At 46.5% G+C, this 24,442-nt stretch overlaps 1 protein-coding gene and 1 long non-coding RNA gene across 5 annotated transcripts in view; one reads left to right on the top strand and one right to left on the bottom strand.

Moving 5' to 3' along the window:
* FAM13C (family with sequence similarity 13 member C) overlaps positions 1–24,442 on the top strand; it is a 92,857-nt gene that overhangs the window by 40,095 nt on the left and 28,320 nt on the right. For all 4 annotated transcript variants that reach the window (XM_072628902.1, XM_072628904.1, XM_072628905.1 and 1 more), the window contains exon 5: positions 11,993–12,056. In XM_072628902.1, coding sequence (XP_072485003.1) covers positions 11,993–12,056 — 64 coding nt within the window. The remainder of the gene's footprint in view (positions 1–11,992; positions 12,057–24,442) is intronic.
* Positions 374–24,174, bottom strand: LOC140517540 (uncharacterized). Its single transcript, XR_011971627.1, has 4 exons — positions 24,037–24,174; positions 2,825–3,290; positions 1,266–1,305; positions 374–851 (listed from the first exon to the last, which is right to left on the bottom strand). It is a non-coding gene; the product is annotated as an uncharacterized lncRNA (long non-coding RNA).

Raw genomic sequence — 24,442 nt, forward strand, 5'->3', positions numbered from 1 at the left:
TCAGCTCTGTGGTTTGCCTATTAATGATGGGATTCTTGGGCAAAGCTTTTAACTGAGGTTTCTGTTATCTGCAGAATGAGGGGGTGGGACTAAGGTGGCCTCTAAACTGCCTTTTTGCTCTAAGTCTACGTTCTTATGACCCTGTCTTTCTTTGATCCAACCAAAAATGAAAATGGGCCCTTCCTCTCCAGACAAGCTCTTGACTGTCAGTCTGCCTGGCTATATTGTACTATGTGTGGCAGATTTCTGGCTGAGGTCGTGAGTCATCAGTCTTAATCTGTGTCCAGTGGACAGCATTATTTCGTCTTAATAGGGGACATAATGTCTGTCTTCAGGTATTTGAAGGACTGTCATGGAGGAGAGATTACACTTACTTTACTTGGGCCCAAGGGATGAGCCAGGGATAACAGGTGGAAATGTGGTGGGAAAACAGATTTCAATATCATGGTAAGGAAGAAATTTATAATATTATCAGAGCCATACTGAGGTTCAGTGAACTGCCTTGGGGTAGTAAGTTCTTCCTCACTGAAAGACTTTGAGTAAAGGCCAAATGACCACTTGTCAGGGATAATGTAGAAGAGATTCTGATTCTGGAAGGAGCTGGACTTGATGGATGGTGAGGTCACATTCAACTTTGAAATTCTGTTGCCTTTGACCTGGACTCTGGAATGTATGTCCGGCCCCTCCTGCTCCCCAGTTGCTGTAGAGAGGTGTGGGGAGAGGCCAGGGTCAGGGCCAGGGTCTGAGTTGTGTATTTTCAAGGTAGGGGCAGGGCTGAGTTGGGCAGTATGTCCTGTGGCCATCACATCCTCTGATGAGGACAGGACATTTGTCTGGATGCCTTTTCTCCTCTGGAAAGAAAGAGAAAAATTTAGTACCTGGGCACGTCCTCATTCTCCCTCCCTCCCTCCCTTTCTCCCTCTCCTTCTCTCCTCCCTTTTCTCTCTCTCTCCCTGTCTATTGCCTGTGTGGGGGAATGTCTCACTTCTGGGTGTGTTGCAGAGCTGTGCTCTTTAAGATATCCTAAAGCTTCACAATGGACTTTGTTTTTCTGTTCCATTTTGTTTCTAGAAACGACAGGCCATACTATTCTAAATAGAAGCCAGAGTCCACTCTGATTGTCCCTTCTTATAGAAAGGAGCAGTGGAGAGGATGACATTGACCTTTGGCAAAAATTGTGATGTTGATGGAGTTTATCTGGCTTATCTTACTGCTTTGTTTAAAAAAAACCAAACTTTTAAAATATTTGTTTTCTCTTTACTTACATTCCCAGTATATTCCTCTTTCCCCTTCTCAGAGAGCCATCTGATAGCAAAGAATAAAAAAGAAAAATTAGCAAGTGGGAGAAGTCTGACATTCATGTCTTCATTTCTTCAGCAAGTATTTATTTAGTACCTCCTATTTACCCATTGGTGGGTAGGTGGTGAAGTGGATAGAGTGCCGGGCCTGGAGTTAGAAAGACTTCTCTCCTGGATTCAAAATGGGCCTCAGACATTTCCTAGCTGTGTGTCCCTGGGCTAGTCACTTAACCCTGCCTGCTTTAGTTTTCTCATCTGTAAAATGAGCTGGAGAAGGAAATGGCAAACCACTCCAGTGTCTTTGCCAGGAAAACTCCAGATGGGCTCGCAGAGGGTCGGACACAATTGAAAAATGACTTAAACAGCAACATTTGCCAGGCACTGCATTACGCGCTGGGAATACAAAAACATTCTTCCTTGTACCTCATCCTTGTATGGGAAACATGCAGACACATACACAAAATGCAAAATAAATACAAGTATATACATATATATATATATATACACACACACATATATATGTATATATATACACACACATACACACACACACACGTGTGTGTGTGTGTATAAATATATGTATATAAAGACATTTGGGAGGAGAGAGCAACCAGTGAGATTATCAGATAAGACTTCCTGTAGGAGGCAATGCTTGAACTGGGTATGGATGGAAGTGACAGGCTCCCAGAGTCAGAGATGAGGGAGAAGTGCCTTCCTCTTGGGGAGGGGGGAACAGTCCCAGAGGCAGTAGATGGGACCTATGTCATCTCTGGTCACCTGGAGTCTGCCTCTGCCTCTCATCTGCTTTTAATTCATATCACTTCCCTTAATTGAACACTGAGCCGTAATAGCAGCTAACATTTATAGACAGCTTTCTTTACAAAGCGTTCACAGATATGATCTTGTTTGGTTCTTACATCAGCCCTGGAGGCTTGGTGCTAACGTGAGCCACCATTCCCCAGCTGTGGGAACTGAGTTTGAGAAAGGCTAAGAGATTTTCCTAAGGTCACAGAGTTAGTAAATGTTGAGAGTGAGATTGAAATTCAGGGATTTCTGACTCCACTTGGCTAAACTGTCTCTCCCACAAGTTCCCACTGCATGGGAGGCCTTGTGCCAGGGCCTGGGAGACTTAAAAAACAGAACAAAATAAAGCTTTGTCCCTATCCTTAGAAAGCTTATAATTTGTTGTGGGGATAACACAAATGAATATGTTGTAAAGTGGGATGTGACCGAGGCAAGAGGGAAGCCAGAGCTCCCTGGGAAATATTCAAGGAGACACCATCATCATCTGTGGTGGGGGTGGGGGTGGGGGGGTGGTGTCATGGATTGTGGCATAGGAGTGGAAGAAGAGAAGGATTTCAGGCATTTGAAGAATAGGGGTTGGCCTCTAGGTAGGAGTGGTTTTACTCCAGAATCTTTGCCAAGAAAACTCCAAATGCGTCATGAAGAGTTGGACACAACTGAAATGACTAAACAACAATTCTTGGTGGGAGAGAGAAGCAGGAGATGAGAAAATTGATGGTAACCTTGGAGCCCCAAGTACTTCTGAAGAAGGATGGTGTAAGGAAAGCCTGGAAAAGGAGGTAGGTGCCAGAGAGTGGAGGAGACCCTTGGTGGTCGTACAGTGCTGCAATGACCTTGTCCAGAAGCCCCATCCAAGCTTAGCAATCCTGGGTGCCATGCTTGCCAAACCCCGAGCTCCTGCCTGACCATGGATGGTGGTGAGTCAGCCAGACGACTCATTCTTGCTCATGTGTCAGTCCTCTCTGAGCCCTGAGAGGAGGGATGAGGCTGTCATGCTGTCAGTGTCAGCAGAAGACCAGAGGAGAAGATACTTTCAGTCCCGTGGTTGGTTCCCAGTGTCCTGTGTGTGGCTTCCAACTCCTAATTCTGTGGTCAAGGCTGTGAGTGGGGATCATTCCAGATGGCAAAAGGTCCCCAAATCATAGACCATAATTCATGTGATTTAGATTTTATAGCTTCAATGTAGAGCTGGAGGGAAAGGAGAGGAAAGAGAAAAGCATTAGTTAATTGCCTGCTTTGTGCCAGGCACTGTGCTAAGTGCTTTAAAAATATTATCTCATTTGATCTTCACAATAGCTTTGGGAGGTAGAGACTGTTATTATCCCCATTTTAGAGATGAGGAAGCAGAAGCAAACAGAAGTTAGGTGGCATGCAATGGGTCATTCCATCAGTATGTGTCAGGCTGAGGCCAGATTTCTAGTTATTCTGACACCATGTTTCTTCCCACCATTAGCACCTAATTCTAGTGCATATTTCAAGCTTGCTTAATAAATGCTGACTGAATGAATAGTAATCACTTAACGCATGCTTGTTAGATCTTACTGAATTGGATAAATGCCTGTGATTTGCTGAATTTAATTTGGCTTCCTAAGTAAGCATGGTCTGGATTAAAATTTAAATCACTTTCTCTCCTCTGATTGCCTCCTGACCCATAAGAGAGGGAGCTGGTAATAGGGTAAGCCAGAAACTGGGCCAAGGGAAGGACCCTCTTTGGGAGAATCAAAAGTGGATGAGATTTCCAGTTTCCATTTTAGTTCCTGCTTGGGATTACAGACGCTGACTGGACAGGCAGTTGTGTTCGTGGTTCCAAAGGGTATAAACACTGAGGGAAGACTTCCTAGTGTATCCCCACCCTGCATGAAATTTGCCTCTGGAGTCCTTTGGGAGCCCTGAATAGACTTCCTGCACACGCCTAGATGGCTGTCCCTCTTCTGACTGATGCTCTGCAGGACCTCTCCCATCAGTGCTGCTCTGGAGGGCCCTAGCCTCTCCACATCATCCAAATTTCCTGACTTGAGCTTTGTCAGAATGGGCCAGGGAGCCCTCTGATTGGGCTCCCAAAGGCAGGTGTTTCCCTGAGGTCATGGCTTGGGATGGGGCTGTCATCGGACAGTGGAATGGAGTATGTGGGTACAGGGGAGGGTAAACCGAATAGCCTCCAGCCTTCAGGACCCAGGTTCCAGCTGACCTCCAGCTGCCAGGCCCCTCCCAGTGACATCAAGGAACTTTCTCATGGAATTAAAAACAAATAGAATTCTGGCTGACACAGGTGATGAAAAGCTGACAGAGCTGGCTGAGCAGTCCCTGGGAATTCACTAGCCAGGAGTCACACCTTCCCCTTCTGTTTATACAGCCAAAGACAGCCAGGATCCCGCCTTTTGGTGGGTCATAGATTTGGAGCTGGAAGCCTTTACACTCCATGTTGCTCCAACTTATCATTCTGCCAACCCTGAGCGATTTGGCAAATGGTTTGCCAGGAGTCAAGTATTAATGAGCATTAGAGCCGAGATGTAATCCTGGGCCCATCCGTTTGCAATTTAATTCTAGCCAATCATTTCAGCTTAAACAAGCAAACAAACGTTTAAAAGCCTACTGTGTGCCGGGCACCTAAGTCCAGTGGCCTTTTCTCAATTCTCTTCGCCCTCAGGCAGCCTTGTTGGATATTGTTGATTACCGTCTCTTCCCTGATACTCCCATGGACACAATCTCTCCTGGTTCTTCTCCTCCCTGTCTGACCCCTCCTCCTCGGTCTCCTTTTCCTTAGCACAAGCAGCAGAGAGTCTAGGCATTCTCTCTGGCCATCCCCACGTCTAGAGCACTGACCTCCCTGGCTTCCTTTAAGTATCAACTAAAATCCCAGCTTCTGCAGGAAGGCTTCCCCAACCTCTCCTAATTCCAATGTCTTCCCTCTGTTAAGTATTTCCTGTTAGCCTGCATGGAGTTTGCTTTGTATATAGTTGTCTCCCATTAGATTGTAAGGTCCTTGAGGGCAAGGTCTGCCCTTTGCTTCTTTTTGCATTTTCAGCCCTTAACTCATATGGTGGGTGTTTGATAAATGTTTACTTAATAAATAGACAGTGTGATTACTAAGTCAGCAATGAAATGGTTGCTGCCCTCATACCTTCAAAGAGTTTCTGGTCTAATGAGTGACTTGAAATGTATACCTATAAAAAATAAAGATATCTGTGCCAAGTAATTATGAGGGAGAGGGCACTAGAAAATATTGGAATCACGTCAGAGAGTGGTGCTTGCTGTGAGCTTTGAAAGAAATTAGAGATTCTCATGGGTGAAAAGGGAGAGCTTTCCATGGTGGAAGTGTTGGGGTGGGGGGGTGGGGACAGCTTGTGCAAAGGTGTGGAAGTGGGAGATTGGAATATCATGTTATCAGGAAAAGCAGAGGGGTCTCTTGGACTGACTGTATGAAGGCAGGAATGTTCTGAACCTCAGTTTTTTCATCTCTAAAGAGAGGGGGTTGTTATAAATGACCTCTTGTGGTCTCTCAGTTCCAAATCCACCAAACTGTGATGCTCTGCCTCCAAAACCAGGGTTCTTTCCATTAGCCCACACTGCCTCCCGCTTGGGGTAATCTTGGCACAGATTTGGCAAGTCAGCACCTTGGCAAGTCAGCAACTGCTGACTCAGAGTGAGTTCGGAGAACAGTCCTAGGCCCTGGCTGGCAGAACAAGGCCATTTTCTTGGGGGGAACAGTAAAATAAAATAGAGGAAAAGCTCTTCCCAGCAATGAGAACTGGCCAGAAGGGTAATGGTGCAGTAGATGGAGCACCGGGCTTGGAATCAGGTTGTTAGAGCTGTGTCTGCAGTATTCTCTATGGCCCTGTGAGTGACCCAGGTTAATAAGATAAACTCATGATAAGCTGGCCACTCACTAGACTGTATCATTTCTTTTACATCACACATTTACATTTTAACGGGGACCTTTTAATGCCCTAATCGATTGATCAGTCAATGAACAATCAATTAGATTTGTGCCTGCTATGTATTTTCCGGGCACTCTGCCAGCTGCTTGGGATGTGAACACAGAGAGCGGCTCCCTCATTGCAAAGAGCCTTTATGCCAAAGGGGAGGATGACACGTACCAATATAAGCCACAAATATAAAGATGAGCTACAAAAAAAGTTAGTTACAAGAGAGTGAGAGAGAGAAGATGCCAGCAGTGGGGAGAGGGGGAGGAGGGATGCTGGAATTGAGTCAGTAGGGAGGGAGGGGCTCTGGGAAGCACTGCTGTAGAGGAAGGTCCTTCCACGCAAGACCTGGGGAAGGTTGGGGGAACTGCAGAGAGGGCCTCATGACAGGGTCACAAGGACAGCAGAGAGGGCTAGAAAAGGAAGTGGGGGGGGGGGTCTGGCTGTGAAGCACTTTCAAGGCTCATGAGGCTGAATATTTTACTCTAGAGGGAACGCTGGTATTGGCTGAGTAAGGGAGTGATGTGGGTCAGTCTGTGCTTAAGGAAAGTCCTTTGGGCAGCCATGTGTCATCCTCACAGCATTGGAGTATGAGAACAAAGAGGAGGCTGGTATGGTCATTTCTGGGAGAGGGAATGAGGGCCTGCCCACCAGTAGTCCTGTAAGTGGGGAGAAGAGGTCTAATGCCAGAGATTTTGAGCAGGTAGAAACTAGGATCACACCAAAGTTATAAACCTTGGGGGATTTGAAAGATGATGGTGCCTTCCATAAAAATGGGAAGATGGAGGCAGTTTGGGGGCAGAAGATAATGAGTTCAGTTTAGAACGGTCATCATTGTGAGATGCCTCAAGGCTATGACGTTTGAAATGTCTAATAGGGAGTGGTTGCATCCTGATGTCTTTGTTTTTCTTGACATCATTAAAGAGGCCATGCCCTGGCTACTTCTTAAATAGGCCTATTCAATGAAAGGGTGTTGCCTCACCCTAAGTGAGTACCTGCAAAGACCTTGGCCTAAAGAGCCCAAGGTCTCCCAGTGCATCCTGGGTCATCTCCAGTGATCCTGAGGAATATCAGGTCACTGGTTTCAGATGGCTCTGATGGCATGGTCTTCTTCAGCAATGAAGGAGGTTGATATGGGACTGGGGCTCTGGGTGGGTGTATATGGATGGGTGAGTCATGGGCATAGAAATGATAATTAAACCCAAGGGAGCTGATGAGATGAGAGGGGGAGAGAGAGAGGGAGGGAGAGAGAGAGAGAGAGAGAGAGAGAGAGAGAGAGAGAGAGAGAGAGAAGAGCAGAGGAGAGGAAAGAAAAAAAGAGAGAGGGAGAGAGGAGAGAAAGAGAGTATAAAAGGGCCTGCCTATGATAGAAGCTTGGGGAATGCCCACAACTGGGGGGCAGGATATGGATTAGGAGCCAGCAAAGGAGACTTGAGTCTCCTTAATCAAACAATCATCCTGCCTTTGCTTGGAGACCTACCATGAAGGGAGTGGGAAATGGCACCTTCCAGTCCAGCTCATTTCCCTATTCTGAGCTTTGACCTGTACACAACTATGACCGATGGCTTCCAGCTCTGTCTTCTTGGGCCAAGCAGAGCAAGTGGGAATCTCCTTCCAAAGGATCCCTCTCAAAGCCTGGATGGATGATGGCTTCCATGTCCACAAGCTGTAGGTCCTTCCTAAAATGGGTCACCGAGGTGTCCCACAATCTGCCTACACAGCACTGCCTATGTAAAGCACCATGTCTGTGGCAGAGTACCCATTCCATGTCTATGGCACCATGCTCCTCTTTATCACAGCCTGAGACCACTTTTGTTTTTGGTTTTTCTGTTTTAGACAGTATCATAATGTTAACTTAATGAACTTGCAGTTCACTTAAACTCCCGATATCTTTTTTTTTTTTTAACGTGACCCATTATTTACATATTCATTGAATCATGCATAGGTTTAATGCTGCAAAGGGCTTTTCAAGGCCATGAAATTCAAACGCCTCATTTTAAAGATGAGGTCACTGGGGACCAGAGAAGTTAAGTGACTTGCCCCAGATCACACAGTGAGTGTCAGAGGCTGGATTTGAACCCAGGTCTTTTCTGCTGTCATATGCTGCACTCCAGCCTTCACTTGTTCTGTCCCAATCCCATTCATCATTCAAGACTAGGCTCAAGGTCTTCATCCTTCTTAGGCGTCCTCCCTGCTTACAAGGCTCTCCCTTTCTTCTCAGTTTCTATGACATTTGGGAGCCTTTGGGGGAGCCTTTAATTCTCAGTTATATCCTGTTTTCTGGCAGTTCATATGGGCTGCTCTGAGTTTGCCAGCTGAGGCTGAGGATCAGGCATTAAACTTCTCTGTTCTTTGCTTTCCAGAGAATAGGATACGTCTTAAAAGCCATGGGGGACGTTAGAGTTCGTTGAAACCAACCCTTTCACTTTACAGATCATTCACTTAGTCATCAAGCATTTAGTAAGCATTTACTATATACCAGGTGCTGTGACAGACCTGGGAATACAGAGATGAGACAGTCCTTGACCACTGGGGTGCTCACCTCCTGTGAGAAGCATTGGGGATGCTGAGGGCCAGAGACGTGAGCCTAGCTGGTGTTGGAGCCTTGGCTCTTGGGCCCTCTGCAGTGACTACTGTAGGAACTCGCTTAATCCCTGCTGATTTATTGATTGATATAAACTGAAGATGATTCACCAATGGTTGGCAGCTGCTCAGAGGTTGGGCTGACACTCCTGTGTCTATCTGGAGCCCAAGGACAGGATGCCTTTCTCTTCTTTGCTCCAGGGGGAAATGGAATCACAAATCCCTTCTAAGTTCAGCTCCCCAGGAGGGCAGAGAGCACATTGTGGATTGTCAATCAATGTTTATAATAGAGAGCCCATTCCCAGACTAAAGGTGGGGGTCTTAACATGGATCTCCAAGAGGGTCTATGGCTAGATATTGGGGTCCATAAACTTGACATCTTTATCTTTGCTAACATTTGCTTTCATTTGTTATCCTGTATACTTTATTTTGTTTCTTTAAAAACAGTCTGAGAAAGGGGTCATAGGCCTCACCTGGGTGCCAAAGAAGTCCATGGCACAGGAAAGGTTAAGAGCCTGTGCTCTAAGGTCATGCAGATGGGAAGGTGGTACTTAGGAGTCAAAGTCAGTGAATGTCACTGAGCCTCAGTTTTTTCATCTGTGATATGGGGATTAGCCAATCAGTTAATCAACAAGCATTTTTTAAAGCACTGATACAACAAAAATGAAATGACAGCTACAGCATAAATCGCCTCTGTACGTACAAAATACATAAATATATACAAAATACATATGTCACACATAAATGTATACAGATATGTTCAAAGAAAGTAAAAGGTGTAATAGGTTTAGGAACCAGAGTAAAAGGTGCTGTTAGAGTAATGTGTGACCAACAAAAGAGAGGTCTGTTATGGGGAAGAGGGTGGGATGGATGCTGGCCAGCCCATGGCCTCCACTGGTGAGATGGAAGGGGAGGCTGGCTTCCAGCACACTGAGTGGACTCCCCTCTGGAGAGCGTGTGGGAGAACGTGGATGAGAGTCACCTAGGAAAGATATACATGGGTGGGCTGTGATCTGGGGTGTTGGAGGAAGCGTCCATTTAGATGAGATCACTGATCCATTCGAATATTTTGGGTTTTGACCTCACAAGTCTCATATGAAGATCACATGAGAGAATATTCTGAGGTTAATTTTTTCATGCCTGTGTAAGATGATGTTTTTCTCTATTATTTCTTTGTATTGGATAGCACATTCATGCCTTAAGGACTGAGTCCCTGGGTTTGGGGCATGATTGGCAATGGGGTGGAGGCGGGAAGGAGAAGAATGGGCTGGTCCTGACAGTAAGATCTGAGTTTGAGTGAGGGGCGTAATTGAAAATGTCAGACAGCCACAAGCTTGCAGGAGGGGGACCCTCTGTTCTGCCGGAACTGGACGTCTCAATCCAGCAGTGGGTCCTGATGGACCTGTGCGGGACCTGGCTTTACTGAGCAGGTTGTTAGGCTTTCTACAAGTAAATGGTTTCCATGGTTACTGACAATCCTCCTGTGGATGGTGTTTGTTCAGCCCAAGAATGGATAGAAAAGTTGGTAGGGTACCACCTGAAATCTCTAGCAGGCTTTGATGGCCACCTGCTGAATCGGTGAGTGTTTGTCATTGGATCTGAACCGAAGCAAATGATTTACTTTACTTATATTATCACATCTGGGACAGCAGGTGTTTTTTAAAAATGTCTTTTGCTCCTTGACTTTAATTTTTTTTTATATGGCACATGAAAAAGAATTGATTTTACAAGTTAATTTATTTTTTGTGGGGGGGGGAGTTGTCTCATCTCTGATCCTTCCTAGCTGACTGACCCTGTGCAAGTCTCTGACTCCTCCAGGCATCAGTTTCCTCATTTATAAAATGGGGTAATCATATTCAGATCACTAGGCTAGGACACTGGGCTGATTCTGGTAGAGTAAAATGTGATAGGAATAAGTAGAAAACATTTCTATAACATACATATAGATTTATATATAATATAATATGTAAAATAAGGAAGAAAGTGACTTTTAGGTGCCAGGCACTATACTCAATGTTGGGGAGTCCAAAGCACCAAGACTGTCCCTGCCCATTCTAATGGGGGAAAGACACAAAAGCTGGATGAAGAGGGAAGGGAGAGGGCAGGAAGGGACCTAGTGTGGGCTCCTGGTTTTGAAGGCCAGAAAATGAGGAACAAAGTCAGGTGGAGGATGGAGGTGGGCTGGCCTAGGCCCTTCCCAGTGGCATCTCCAGGAAGATCAGAGGGGTGGTCCTGGTGGCAGAACCTCTCAGAATGAGTAGGCTGCACCCATGGCAAACTCTTCCAGGGTGAGGCTTCAAAGCAGTTTAATGGATAAAAAGGTCTGTGAGTTTTAGTGAACTGTAAACTCAGTATGAATGAACCCAAGAAACAACCTTCTGTTGTAGGCTTCTGTTTTTTGGAGAGAGAGACCTAGCAGCCTCCAGGAATAACTGGGGAGAGGACAGTTCTATAGTACTTGGGGCATTGGAAAGTTGGGGGTCATGCAGGAGAGGCAGCCAGCATGGGGAAGGGTGTCAGGTGAAGGAAGTGGTTGATGATTGATCAGTGGATTCAAAGAAGACATGGTCATGAGGGATATGGTCAGTATCTTCCCATAGCTGAAAGGCTTTCATGTGGGAGAGAAGGGGAACTTTGGCCCCTGAGGGCAGAGTGAAGAACAATGGGTGAAAGTTTCTAAGGACAAGTTGAAATTTGATAGAGTAGAAGCTTCTGTGTAAAAGAGACATGACTGACTTGGGATGTAATGAGCTGCTTCTTTGCTGGGATTCCAATAAAAGATGGGTAGCCCCGAGGGAGTGTGTTGTAGCAGGAAGGGGTTGGGCAAGATGATTTAAGAGGTCTTTTCCAGATGTAATACCTCATTGGGTTGTTTTGAAGAGAGTGCTTAGTAAAACTGACATCTAATGTCATGGAAATGGGTACATCTGAATATGGCAGAAGGGATGTGGGTACCATAAGCTGGGTATTTTTTTTTCTTTTTATAGTGGATTAGTTTGACTATCTGTCAAATGTCATGTTCTTATCCTGTCCCATGATAGTAACAATTCTGTGGTACTGATGATGGCAGGTCCACTAATTCTGATTGTGGCCAACAGGGCTGTTCAGAAATCTAAGTCATCACCAGTTGGCCACTGAGAGTCAGAGAAAGGTCTGGAAATGACAGAAAGTTCTGGCATGTGAAATCAGAGTTTACCACTTATTGGAGAGATTCTAAAAGTCTGTCCAGCCAAACACCTCATGAATGTCCATCTGTCTTTAACTTCCTCTGCCCAGTCTAATGTGGAACTCCAGGCCCTAAGGCAGGGGAAGGCCGGTCCTCTTAGCATGTGTGTTGTAGCCAAAGGAGGCATGAAGTGAGATACATTTCCTTCTATTTTTCAGGTCAGATCAGAGAGTGGGTGTTTGGCCAAAGGAAGCATCGGAACCTCTTCGAGATTTAAATGAGGTAGGTGCTAGCGACGTTATGAATTGAAAACTCCTTCTAGCCTCCCCTTCTTACATGGGAAATGCTTTTCCCATTTCTAGCATAGAATCCTGGAAAGAGTCCCAGATTTAGAGTCAGAGGATTCAGGTTCAAGTCCTGATTCAAATTACTTCCTTGAACTTCAAATACCTTGTATAGAATGAAGGATTAGAATGAGATAAACTTTAAGTTCCTGTTCAACTCTAAATCTGTTTATCACAGGTCCCTATTAAGAATAAAGTTCAGAGAGAGGTGATAGGGCTCAGTGAATAGAGAGATGGCCTCAGATAAGTGCTGGTTGTATAACTATGGGTAAATCATTTCTTTCTGTGGGCCTCAGTTTGTCTGTAAATGGAAAGGTTGGACTAGGTAGTTTTTGAGGTCCCTGTTAGCCCAAGAGATGGGTTCCTACTAAATTGTAGACCAGTATTGGAATTTCACTGGTGGGAGGTTTTTCTTCTTTGGAATCTCTACATCAGTGAAATCCTAGGTCCAAACTGGAAATTGAAAACAAGACACAGTCCATTCTGTGGCTTAGGAAAGAGGTGGTAAACTGTGGATGTGATATGAAGTATGCGCTGGAGACATGGCCACAGTGTGGGCTTCTGAGAGAGGTGGGGGAGTCATTGGGAACCAGCAGAAATGTCAAAAAAGAGAAATAAAGAGAGAGAGGAGATACACACACATGCAGAGAGAGGGAGAGAGAGAGAGAGAGAGAGAGAGAGACTAACAATAACATATTTTTAATCCATTAAAAGATCAAGCAGACAAAGATGATGCTTTTAAGACCCTTCTCTCCATGTCTTGGACCCAAGCCAAGTTCACCACATTCACCACTTCTGTGTCATTATAATAAACATGTCTGTGACATTTAATGTACTTAAAACCCACTCTGGCTTTGCACTTTTTAAAAATGGGGCTGACATTCTCCAGGTCAGTATGACCACAATTGTACCACTCGTCTTTGTCTGCTGAGATCACAGCCATCGAGGCTTACACATCCACTGTCATTAGCAGGTCGTGTCAGCAGGAAGGGCTCTTAGAGGTCATCTGATCCAGTCCCTCATTTTATAGGAGAGGAAAAGATGTTTGGAGAGGGAAGAGACTTGGCCATCGTCCTACAGCCAGTGAAATTCTAGATGTGGTATTTGAACCCAAGTCTTTTCGAACCCAAATCCACTTGACTTTTAAAGTATAATATGGTGATCCCTGAACCCATTTTTCTTCATTCCTAGGTGCACATCACAATTTTAATTAGCTTGTCCCAGATTTTAGTCTTGAATATCTTATTTAATTAGCTTGACAGAAATCAATATACTCGAATTAGGCCCTCGGGTGCCATGACTCTTGTGTCCATTAGTGAGGACCATGACCCAGAATGTCTTGCCCGATTCTGTTTCTTCTCAATGTTTAATTAGGGAGTTGTAGATCCAATCTAGTTTCTGGGCTGTGATTTTATAAACCATTCCCTTTATAGGCTGGGGAATAGGAAGGTCCTTAGGGACTGTAGCAAATAAAACCTGCTGACTTGTCTATGAGCATTCCATTCTGAGGATCATTTATCAGGTGCAAGGCATAGGCTGGGATGCCAGAGAGTGAGGACCAAACCAGTCTTGCATTGAAGACTGAGTGCCAAAGCCAACTGACTAAAAGCAGAGATTTCAGCTGATCTGCCTTTTCACGTAAATGGTGGGCTTAAACAAAGCTGGTTGACCAAGTGAAGCTGATTTATTCTTCCTTCTGAGTGTGACTTAGAATTCCTATCTGTTGAGTGCTTTGAGGTTTGCAGAATGCTTTCTTTGAGAAAGGTTAATGGTGCTGGGCATGGTGCAGCAAGGCTGGAATCCCTTATCCCAAGGAGACTGGTGCTGGGTTTGGTTGAGCTCTGAATCTCTGAGCTCTAGCAGGTCAAAGTCAATTAGATATCTGCATCTACTCTGACTCTAATATGGTGATGCCTTGGAAGAGTGTCCTGAGGAGGGACAAACCAGCTCACGTCAGAAATGGACCCAGTCCCAGCTCTGCTGCCAGTGAGTGGTGGGGTCACTGCCCTTCAGCCTGAGCAAGATAAGGAGACCTAGTCCTCCCCTCCCCCAAATTAAAAAACAAAACACACCTATTTGTGTATAAACATACTTAAAACATACATGTGTGTATATACACAGATGCAAATACATATGTGTACACATATGTACATATACATATATTACACACATATACATACAAAAGTGTGTTTTTTATATATAATATATATTACATATATTGATATAAATATCTATCGCTATACCTTGCTGTGTTACAGGGCATCTCTGATTCCTTTTCTTGTCCTTTTCTTTATGTCGTTGCTTTATCAGATCTGTCACTTTTGCCCTCATTTTTGTATCCCAGTCATTTCCTGGCATGTCCCCCAAAATGAACCATCCCCACATGCTAATCTAGATGAAACCAGGCACATCTCGCTGTGGTTACAATGTAATATGTGAACATTCCGTCTTCCTACAGAGAGAGGGGATGTGTGTTCTGTCCTTTCTTCTCTGGAAGATTGTGCAAAGTGCAACTAATCAGTTGTTTCATTTACGTGATTGTCATTGTTGAGTGATTGTCTCTGTGGTTCTTTTAGTTGACTTGATTTTCTCTGCATCCATTCATACAGACCTTCTGATATTTCTCTGAGTCCATCATCTCTTTATAATGTAATTAACCGTTATATTCATAACCTGTAATGTGATTTTCACCCCACAGTTTTGCCATCCCTGCTCACTAGAGTCTTTGGTATCTGGTCTTGGGTTCTCCCATCTTCTTGAGAGGGAACCTTGTTGGTTATTTCTTGTGGATGACCTTTCTTCCTACTGTCCTGAAGAATGCCCTTGCAGCGGGACCTCTTGAGTTACCACTTGAAGTCATTTCTTGAAGTCTGAATCTTGGCAGGATCTGACTCACTTCAGTGTCCAGGCCTGGATTTTGGAGCCTGCGTGTCTGTGTGATTGAACAAAACAGATCTATCCTGTAGGATCTTCCAGAAAATTACAAGCAGACTCCCTCTTTCACTACATAGCTTGTCCAATACCCTTCCACAGTTTTTTTTTTTCTCTCAACATCCAGGAAGAGAAGTAAGAGCACTGATAGCTGCCCTGTCCCTGGGGGCACTTGGGGACTCCCATCAGCCCTGGGAGGATCAGATGACCATAGATTTGGAGCTAGAAGGGACCACAGAGGTGACTAGTCCAACTTCATCATTACACAGGCAAGGAACTGAGACTTGGGGGGAGGGGGATCACTTGTCCAAGGTCACACAAGGAACCAGTGTCAGAGCCAGAACTTGAACCCAGGTCCTGGCTCCAAATTCAGTGCCTTTCGCCAGGTGATGCCATAGTGAAAGTGTTGTTATTTTCCTTTTATAGATGAGAAACCCAAGGTTGAAAAGGGTCCAGTGACTCCTGATCATAAGCATGGGGCAGGATTTGATCTCAGATCCTTCTTACTCAAAATTCTGAGCTCTTTGACTGTACTGTCTGGCTTTTCTGTCTGTCTGGACCTTGCCTCTATTTAATCCGTAGGAGCATTGTAGGCTTAAAGCTATAAGGGACCTCACAAGCTCATCAGGCCCAGTGTTCCTGTTTTATACATGAGGAAACTAAGACCCAGAGATATTATAAATGCAGATGACTCAGTGGATAGAGCACTGGGCTCTGAGTTCAAATCTGGCCTCTGACACTGGTTAATATAATCCTGGGGTACAAATGAAGCTCTCCCTTCAAGGAGCTCATATCTAGGGGTACAGATGACATAAGCATATAAATATACTTAAAACAGGTATTTGTACATAAGAAAATATACAAAGTAGATACAGATCAGTTGGGGTGGGTAGGGCCCAGACTGTGGGTAGCATCTGAAAAGGGTTCAAGTAGAAGGTTGAACCAAGACTGAGCCTTAAGGAGAACCTGGAATTCTGAGGGTCCTCGGGGAGAAGGTAGGACATTCCCAGAATCAGGCCCACAGGTGCAGGAGCAAAAGTTGTGCAGAGGGGATGCTGACAAGGCATTGGGCTGGGATGTAAAGAGGGCATGTAGGGATATGTGGCCAAGTTCTGGCCCCAATTCCTGGCTTTGGAAGGAAGTCGGGTCCTTTCAGATACCCAGGGCCCACCAGTGCAGCTGAGATAACAAAGGGGCAATGTACTAGTGGCCGGCATTCACTGATCTGACCCCTGCTAGGGCGAGAAGCTGCTGTACTGACCGTCAGTCACTAATTGGATGGGTCAGTGTGGATCCTAAAATGAATCAATGATCAGAAGGGGCAGAGATGCTATGGGCTCCTCCTCGGGCTCTCTGCTCCTCGCCCAGGGCATTGTTCTGGGCAGACCAAGCTCATTTAGCCTCATTATGATGCCAACAAAGGCAGTGTGAGTTCAGAAAAATGTCGGGACCTCAAGAGACAGAAGTTGCCCAGAAAAGACTTAGACTTCATTTAATGATCAGAGGTACATCCTAAAAGAGAGGGCTGTTTTTAGCTGTTGTGAGAGAATGGACCTGTGGAAGGGCTAGCTGGAGAAATAAGATCCCAGGCTAGGATTAGAAAAGCCTTAGGGGCATAGACTGTCTGTATGTCCATCTATTTATCTCTCTTTTACCCTCTCTTCTATCTTTCTTGTATGTCTTTCTCTTCTTTCCTGTTAGTCTACCTCTAAGTCTTTTCTATTTCTGAAGCCCATTGGCCCTATTTTCAGACCTGTCTCAGGCCTTGGTTTCCTGGGCTCTAAAGTGAGGGCTTTGTATGGGCTGATCTCTTACCTTCCCATGGGACTCCAGCTTTCCCTGATTCTGACAGGAGTGTTCAGTCTCTATTACTACTTTCAGGAAATGCATGAGGGCATTGATGGACCTCCCAGGGCATCTTTGTTTTGAGTGTCAGGGAGCTCTTGCTGATATGTGTGTGTATGGACATGCTATAAGCAGATTGGCTGAATATTAAAGCCCCCAGAGTCTGTGAGGTGTGCCTTGGGGAGGCTGAGCTTCAGCTTTTTGGTCTTTGAGCAGACCAGTGCTGCTGATTCAGGATCAGCTGAACGTCCTCCACACTGGGTAAAACCTCCCCATCTCCCACTGGTGTTTTCAAAGCTTGCCTGCTGTTTGGTAGAAACATTCTTGGCACTCCATCTCTGTTCCCTTCCTAGCCAGGGCTCTGGATGACAAGTTATGCCTGCCAGCCCTGGCTGCCATCTTTCAGCTGCTCAGATGGGAGGGAGGGGATCCCTTTTACTCCCCCCCTGACTCCAGCTCTTAGCACCTAGCTCGCATCCCTGGTTCTGCCATGTGAGACTTGTATAACCTTGGGCACCAGGAAAAGGCTGGACCCACCAGTCAGCCAAGTCCCCTTTGACTGTCACTTCTTTAATGGAGGTGCTTTCTCTGCTGACGCAGCTGTCCTTCAGTCTCTCAGTAACATCCATTGAGGAGGCCTTTCCTGATCCCTCACGGCTAGCCTCACTCTTAGATTGCCCCCCTATTTATATAATGTGTACATGTTGTATGTATATAGTTCCTTCATTAGGATGTGGGCTTTTTGAGGACAAAAACCCTTGGGGGTTTTTTCCCCCTTTCTTAGTAATCCCATTACTTAGCTCCGAATCTGGCATATAGTAAAGGTTTATTAAGTTACCAACTAATAAGAAGCATTTACTTAAGTACCTACTGCATCCCAGGTGCAGATGCTAGGTGCCGGGGACAGATACAAAGGCAGAAATGAAAGCGTCTACCCTGATTTTGGGGGCTTTTGGTGGGGAAGAAATGAGAAGCTGGTGGGATGATTGGGAATGACTTCCTTCAGAAGGTGGTGCTTGAGCTGAGTCCTGAAGGAAATCAGGGTTGCCAAAAGGAGAATGTGAGGCTGTAGACAGTACAAAATCAGGGATGCAGTCAGGGATGCAGAAAAGGGGGTGTTCTGTGCATGGAACAGTAAGAAGGATGGTTTGGGCAGACCATAGAGGGCAGGAGAGGGAATGGGGTGTGGCCATGTGGAGAAAGCACTGCAAATGTATTTTGGATCTTAGTGGTAGTAGGGAACCCCTGTAGTTTATGGAGTAGGAGAATGCCATGGCCAGACCTTGCCTTGGCAGCCCTGTGTGGAATGGGTTGGGGTGGAGAGGAATTGGAGGCAGGGACCCCAGGGAGGAGGCGGCCATGGCGGTGGAGACAGTGAAGGTCTAGGAGATGCATTGAGACAGATGTGGGCTCTCTGAAGGACGGGAGAAGGCTCATTCTCTCACAAATGTAAGGTAAGGGATGTGCAATGGGGCCTGGTGAGGCTCTTTGCCATATTTAATAAGGCTGGTCATTGGATGAGAAACATTGTCCATCAGGGGACTAAAGACCTTTCCAACTGGGTAGAACTAGACAGAGCTTATTCTTGGTGGGTTTAGCCTCCAAAATGCCAAGATGGTGAGGAGAGGCCATGGAGGACAACTTTAGACTTGAGTGAAGACTCATTTTTCCCCAGAACCTTATGGGGGGAATTATTTTTGATTCCTTACACTGTTGCTGCCCATTAAGCACTGGATTACTAATGGAGACCGTTCTTACTGTTCTGACTCAGTGTGACAGCTAGCTTCGTCTTTGAAGATTGCCGAGATGGTAGTGGATAACCTAATTTTAATGGAACAGATCATTTCACAGTGTCCCTTTTGAGGGAAGTGGAAATCTGTTTTGATTCCAAAAGAACTGGATTCATTCTTTTCTTATTTTTTTTCCATTTGTAGGCTCTGAGACAGACACTTTGGCATCCAGGTTCTTATTTTGTTACCTTTCAAGATAAGACATGTAGAAAGCTAGAGACTCATTTCTTTCTTAAAGAAATGTTTCTTATGTAAAAGAATATTGTCTTATTATATAACATTGTTAGAATCAACAAGTGACCTGTTGGTCTCTTGAGGGAAACCCAGCCTGGTTGGATGTGATGATGTTTCTGTAGGCTGATGGAATTGAACCTTTTTATTGATTTAATTATATTTCTAGTGTCTGGTGTGTGGCATCAGGCTCATATTCATGGTAGGTGGATTTCTTTGGTTACTGAACACTGTTGGGGATGGACCACAATGGCAGACATTGGCCATTTTTTCCCCTAGTGAATATCAGCTTAACTCACATCTTTCTGGATAGAAATAGATTCTTCCCATAGCAAACATAAAATCATAAAATCATGGGATTTTAGAGCAGGGAGGGATTTGAAAGGTCACTTAGACAAGCCAAGGAAGCTGAGACCCAGAGGGCCTTGTGACTTCAGAAGCACAGAGTTGTAGGAGGGACCTCAAAGGGCACCTAGTCCAGACTCTACCTGAGTGAGATTATCTTCTGTGACCTTAGACGATTTTAGACTTAGAGTGGGAAGGACCTGAGACAGGACCTTGTCCAACTTCCCCATTTGAAGGAGCAGGAAACAGGAAACAGACTTGACCTAGTGACTTACCAAGTTTATGTAGTTGGTGATTGGTGTGGCAGGGATTTGAATTCAGGTCCTCTTGCCCCAGAGTCAGCTTTCTTTCCACTGTGACCATGGGGGACTAGAGGAATCTGGGAAGATGGTGGGTAGAGAAGGGGAAGGAGGGAGGAGGAGTAAGGAGCAACATGAGGAGAAGCCAGAGCTGTAGGTGAGAAGAGCCACAGCCTCTCTCTGAGACTGCTCTCCTGGGACCCCGCAGGCTTCTTGCTCCCCAGGTCATCATTTACTTTCTCAGCTCTGTAAAATGGCGATTTTAAGGTAAACATATGGGGAGCATTCAAGCATGTTCAATAAAAATTGGTATTTGGGAAAATTATAAATATTTTAAAAACAACTTACTACCTTTGAAAAATAGTGTAAATGTTATAAATACTTGGACATTAATTTGAGAAATTAATTTCTAAGGAGGAAAAAAAGTTTTTTGCATTTTGGGCCTTGAGCAGATTTCTAGGCACCTCATCAGAGAGCAAATCTTATGGCCTCATTGCTTTGGGGTGTTGGGTTTTTTTTTGTTTGGCTCTTTTGGTCAGGGTTTGTAATTTCTTTGTCGTAGGGCACTTTCTGGTATGGAAAATGCCTCCTCTGAGGCAGTTATTCGCCTAACCTGATGTTATGAGCTTGTTTAGATTGAGAGGTGAAACATTTCATGGTTATTCAGTCATTTCAATTGTGTTTGACTCTTCATGACCCCATTTGGGGTTTTCTTAGCAAAGATACTGGAGGGGTTTGCCATTTCCTTCTTCAGCTCATTCTACAGATTAGGAAACTGAGGCGTGAAGGGTGAAGTGACTTGCCCTGATAAGGCTTTATTTGTAGGGCTACTATATAAATGCCACCTATTATCTCAGTTGCACCTCAGTGTTTCCCAGTATCATTATCTACCCTAAAACAAGAGGGGTTCAATGATAACAGGCATGCCTCACATTTCTATGTACCATGCTTTAATACTTGCAAAGTGCTGTGTGTACATCTCATCTGAGTCTCACAGCAACCCTTCCAGGCAGACGGTGCAATGCTCCCCATTTCACAGATGAAGAATCCAGGGCTGGTGGGGTGTTGTCACTTTCCCAAGGGTGCACTAGTAGCAGTAATGATCTGGGACACTAATCAAACCTAGAGCAACTCTCAGTCTACCTCGCTGGCACTAGGAGAGCTTCGGATTCAGCCTAATCTTGGGTTCAAGTCCTGCCTCTGACCCAGTAAGTTTTTTATCTTCTCATTTTCCCAAGTAACTTTCCAGGGTAAAAGTTTAATTTATTTGTGTGACCTGGGCCCCCTTGGTAGCCAGGTGGAGCCTATGGATTCCTTCTGGGAATAATGATTAGGAATGCATAAAATAAAATGCTGAGGATTATACTGGAATCCGTGACCCAAGTACTCTGTCACTACTCTGAGGTCCTCTGCCCTGCTTGGGAGTCCCAGCTTAGGCCACCAGTTCCTGAGGGTGCCTGGGCCAGGCTCAGTCCTCTCTCTGCTCCACTCCTAACTCTGGTCTCCTCCCCCACAGACTTGTGGGTACTATTCCAAGCCCCACCCTGACTTCCTAGCTCATTCCACCATTAGAAAGCATGCTTCTGAGGACAGGATTGTCATTTTGCTTCTCTGGAAATGTATCTGGAAAGTAACACAGGGCCTGGCAAATAGTAGGTGCTTAATAAATGTGTGGGGCAGCTAGGTGGTGCATTGGATAGAGTGCCCAGTCCAGCATCAGGAAGACCCAAGTTCAAATTCAGACATTTGCTAGCTATATGACCCTGATCAAGTCACTGAACCTCTATCTGCCTCTTTTTCCTCATCTCTAAAATGCAGATCATAACAGCACCTGCTGTTATTAATCCATCAGGAGAACAGATAAGAAAACTTGAGTCCTGGAGAGGTTGACTGACTTGCCCAGAGCCAGTCACATGATTGATGAGGACCCAGTACAGTACCTTGGTCCTCTTCAGCACCCTGGCCAGTGAATAAATGATAGTGGTCGATTCTTTGTTGGCTCCAGGTCTGACATGCTAGCAGAAGTAGGGGCAAAGGGCTCTGTCCTGGCTGAGCAGTCCAGAAAGGGAAGGTGGCAGGGGGAGAAAGGGTGTCCTAGGGAGTTGAGTGATTTTGCATCCCTGGAGGGCTTCAGGTCTGATAAATAGGCTCTGGGCCCTCTCTGCCTGTTTGGTCTTCATCTGCTGAGCAGCTGAGAGCCCACGTAGCTGCTCCTTCTCTGCTCAGTGGGATCCCCCAGCTGCTTTGAAGGATGCAGATGAATAACTGGGGTTTGTCTCAGATTGGAAGGAATTTTCCAGCCTAAAAGACTGGAGCCTGTGCTCAGGGCCCAAGTCCAACAAGAAAAAAATCAGATCAGAGGATGAACGTGCCCTTGACTTGAGGGTTCTGGCTGCCTTTTGCTGTTTTCCCTCTGTGGGAGCTATCACAGCCCTGGATGAGGATCTCTGTGCACTTGTCCCAGGTTTTCCCCTAGAGCCTTCACATTCTTTCCCTGATGTGCAAACCATCCCATTCCCCAGACCAGACCTGCCTGCGTAGGTCTATCCTAGGTGACAGAGGGAGGCCTGGCTTACGCAATTAGCCTGGACAGACACAGCAGCAGAAGAGCGTGGGAGGATTCGGCCTCATCCCAGACAGGTGCTCTCTGAGTCATGGCTGGAGAGGCAGTCATGGCTGGAGAGGCAGTCACAGCTGGGGAGGCAGCCCCGGGCCTGGCCGAGCCCCCACCTCTGGGAGGGCTGCAGGGGGACTCCTCCGGAGCTCATCCAAGCAGCTGCCTCAGATGTGACTCGGGGACATTGGAGTCCCCTGCATGCAGCACATGGCTCTGTCTGGGCTTACTCCTAGAAGAAGCTGAGATGGGAGGGGGTCACAAAACTTACTCAGTTACGGTTGTGGAGTCAGAAAGCCCTGGGACCTTAGCCAGTGACCTTCTTTCTCTGTTCCTCAGTTTCCTCATTTGTACAATGAGAGCTCCTTCAGTGAGTCCAGCACACAAGCCTGGCTATCAGAGCTTCCTTTCATCCCTTAGCTGACCCTTTATAGAATGGGAGCTGGAGGGAGTTCAGGGCAGGGATGTGGTCAGAGTGGGGGTCAGTCACCAAGCAGTTAGTGTATGCCAGGTACTGGACTAAGTTCTGGGGATATCCAGAAAGGCAAAATCGAGGTTCTGCCCTCAGGGAGTTCAAAGCAAACAAGATCCATATAGGATGAACTGCAGATAATCCCAGGGAAGCCCTGGCATCCAGGGGAGTGAGCTTTGTGTAGAGGAGGAATGATTGGGGGAGAAGGGGATTGGGGGACAGAACTTGTTGTTCCTGGAAGCAGGAAGACCCCAGTCCAGACCCATCCTTAGCAGTGCTCAGTCATTTCACTTGTCTCTGCCTTGGTTTCCCCATCTGGAAAATGGGGAAAATCCTATGTGCAGCCCCATGTCCCAAGGCTAAAGTGAGTATTAAATGAGAGAATGAAGGGAAAGCATCTCACCAACCTTAGGGTGCTGTGGGAACATCAATTGCTTTTAGCAGCAGTCAGAAGAGTTTAGTATAGAAGTAAATGCTCTGGAGGTGAGGAGGGTAGAGTGATAGACTTGGAGATGAGAAGTCTTGGGTTTGAATCCCACCTTAGACTCTTGCCAGCTGGGGCAAGGCATGGACTATCTCTGAGCCTTGTTTTTCTCATAAAATGGGCATTGTACGTAATGCCTGTACTTTTTATGCCTTGAGGCTACTGGGAGGCTCAAATGACATACTGTGCCTATAGCTAGCGTGATGTGTGTGTGTGTGTGTGTGTGTGTGTGTGAGCGAGCGTGTGAGCCATTATTCCTGTCATCACTGTTATCAAGGATTCTGGTTCAGGTTGGGGTTGGACTGTATCCAGATCTCCCAGAAGCCCCCTGCTACTGCCTCTTTGAATTTTAGGTTGGGTAGCCCACAGAGCCTTAGTTTTCTCATGTGTCCAGTAAGGGACTGGAGCAGATGGTCTCTAAGGGCCCTTCATGACACTCTCTCTTCCTCCTCTTTCCTTCTCTCTCTCTTCTCTCCCCCTGCTTCCCACTTTCTCACCCCCAACCCTCCCCTCTATCTCTGTCTCTCCCCCTCTTTAGGAGAAGAGTCCGACAGAGCCAAGGTGCCTGCCGTGCCCCCAGCCTCTTTTGGGTGTGTGTGTCTGTCTGTCTGTCTGTGTGTCCGCACGAGCCTGCCTTTTCCTCCGCACCCCCTCCCTCCACACTTGGTTTCCCTTTCAGCTTCTGTCACTGACCATCCAGGACTCCCTCGTGACTCGCTCCAACCCTGTCTGGGGCTCATTAAACCTTTTGGGGTTTTTACATCCCGACAAAGAGCCTGTGCTCCACATGTGATGAACGGGAAGGTGCGCACCACGGGGGGTGGCAGGCAGGAGCGCCGGGGGCGCTGGGGCTGTCCGGCCGGAGCCCCCTTCCCTCCGGCCGGCCTGGAGCGAGTGATAGCTGTACCTGTCAGGGCCGCTGGCCGGCGTTGGCGTCCGGGGGCCGGTCCATGCCTCCGGCCAGTGGCAGCTGGAGGGCTCTAGGAAACCTGCAGGGAAGGGACGGGGGCCGGCGCCCGGAGCCTCGGCAGTGTGGCTGGGCGGTACCGGGAGAAGGGATTTGTGAATGGTGATGTGGGCGGGGCCTGAGAGCATCCGTGGCTGATGTCAGCACAATGAATGAAATCCTGGCAGAGCGTAACAGCCGGGCCGGGCCAGCGGGCGCCCCCTCAGATTGGTCCTGGAGCTCCTAGCCCCTCGCTGACGAAGGCCCCGGCCCACGTGTGGGGGCTGCTTCGCGGACGCCGGGATTTAAGCGCCTGCAGACCCCCGGCTCCATGTGCAGGGACGCGGCTCCGAGCTCTCCCAAGGCG

This window comes from Notamacropus eugenii, chromosome 1 (genome assembly GCF_028372415.1).
Source record: "Notamacropus eugenii isolate mMacEug1 chromosome 1, mMacEug1.pri_v2, whole genome shotgun sequence".
Taxonomy (NCBI): domain Eukaryota; kingdom Metazoa; phylum Chordata; class Mammalia; order Diprotodontia; family Macropodidae; genus Notamacropus; species Notamacropus eugenii.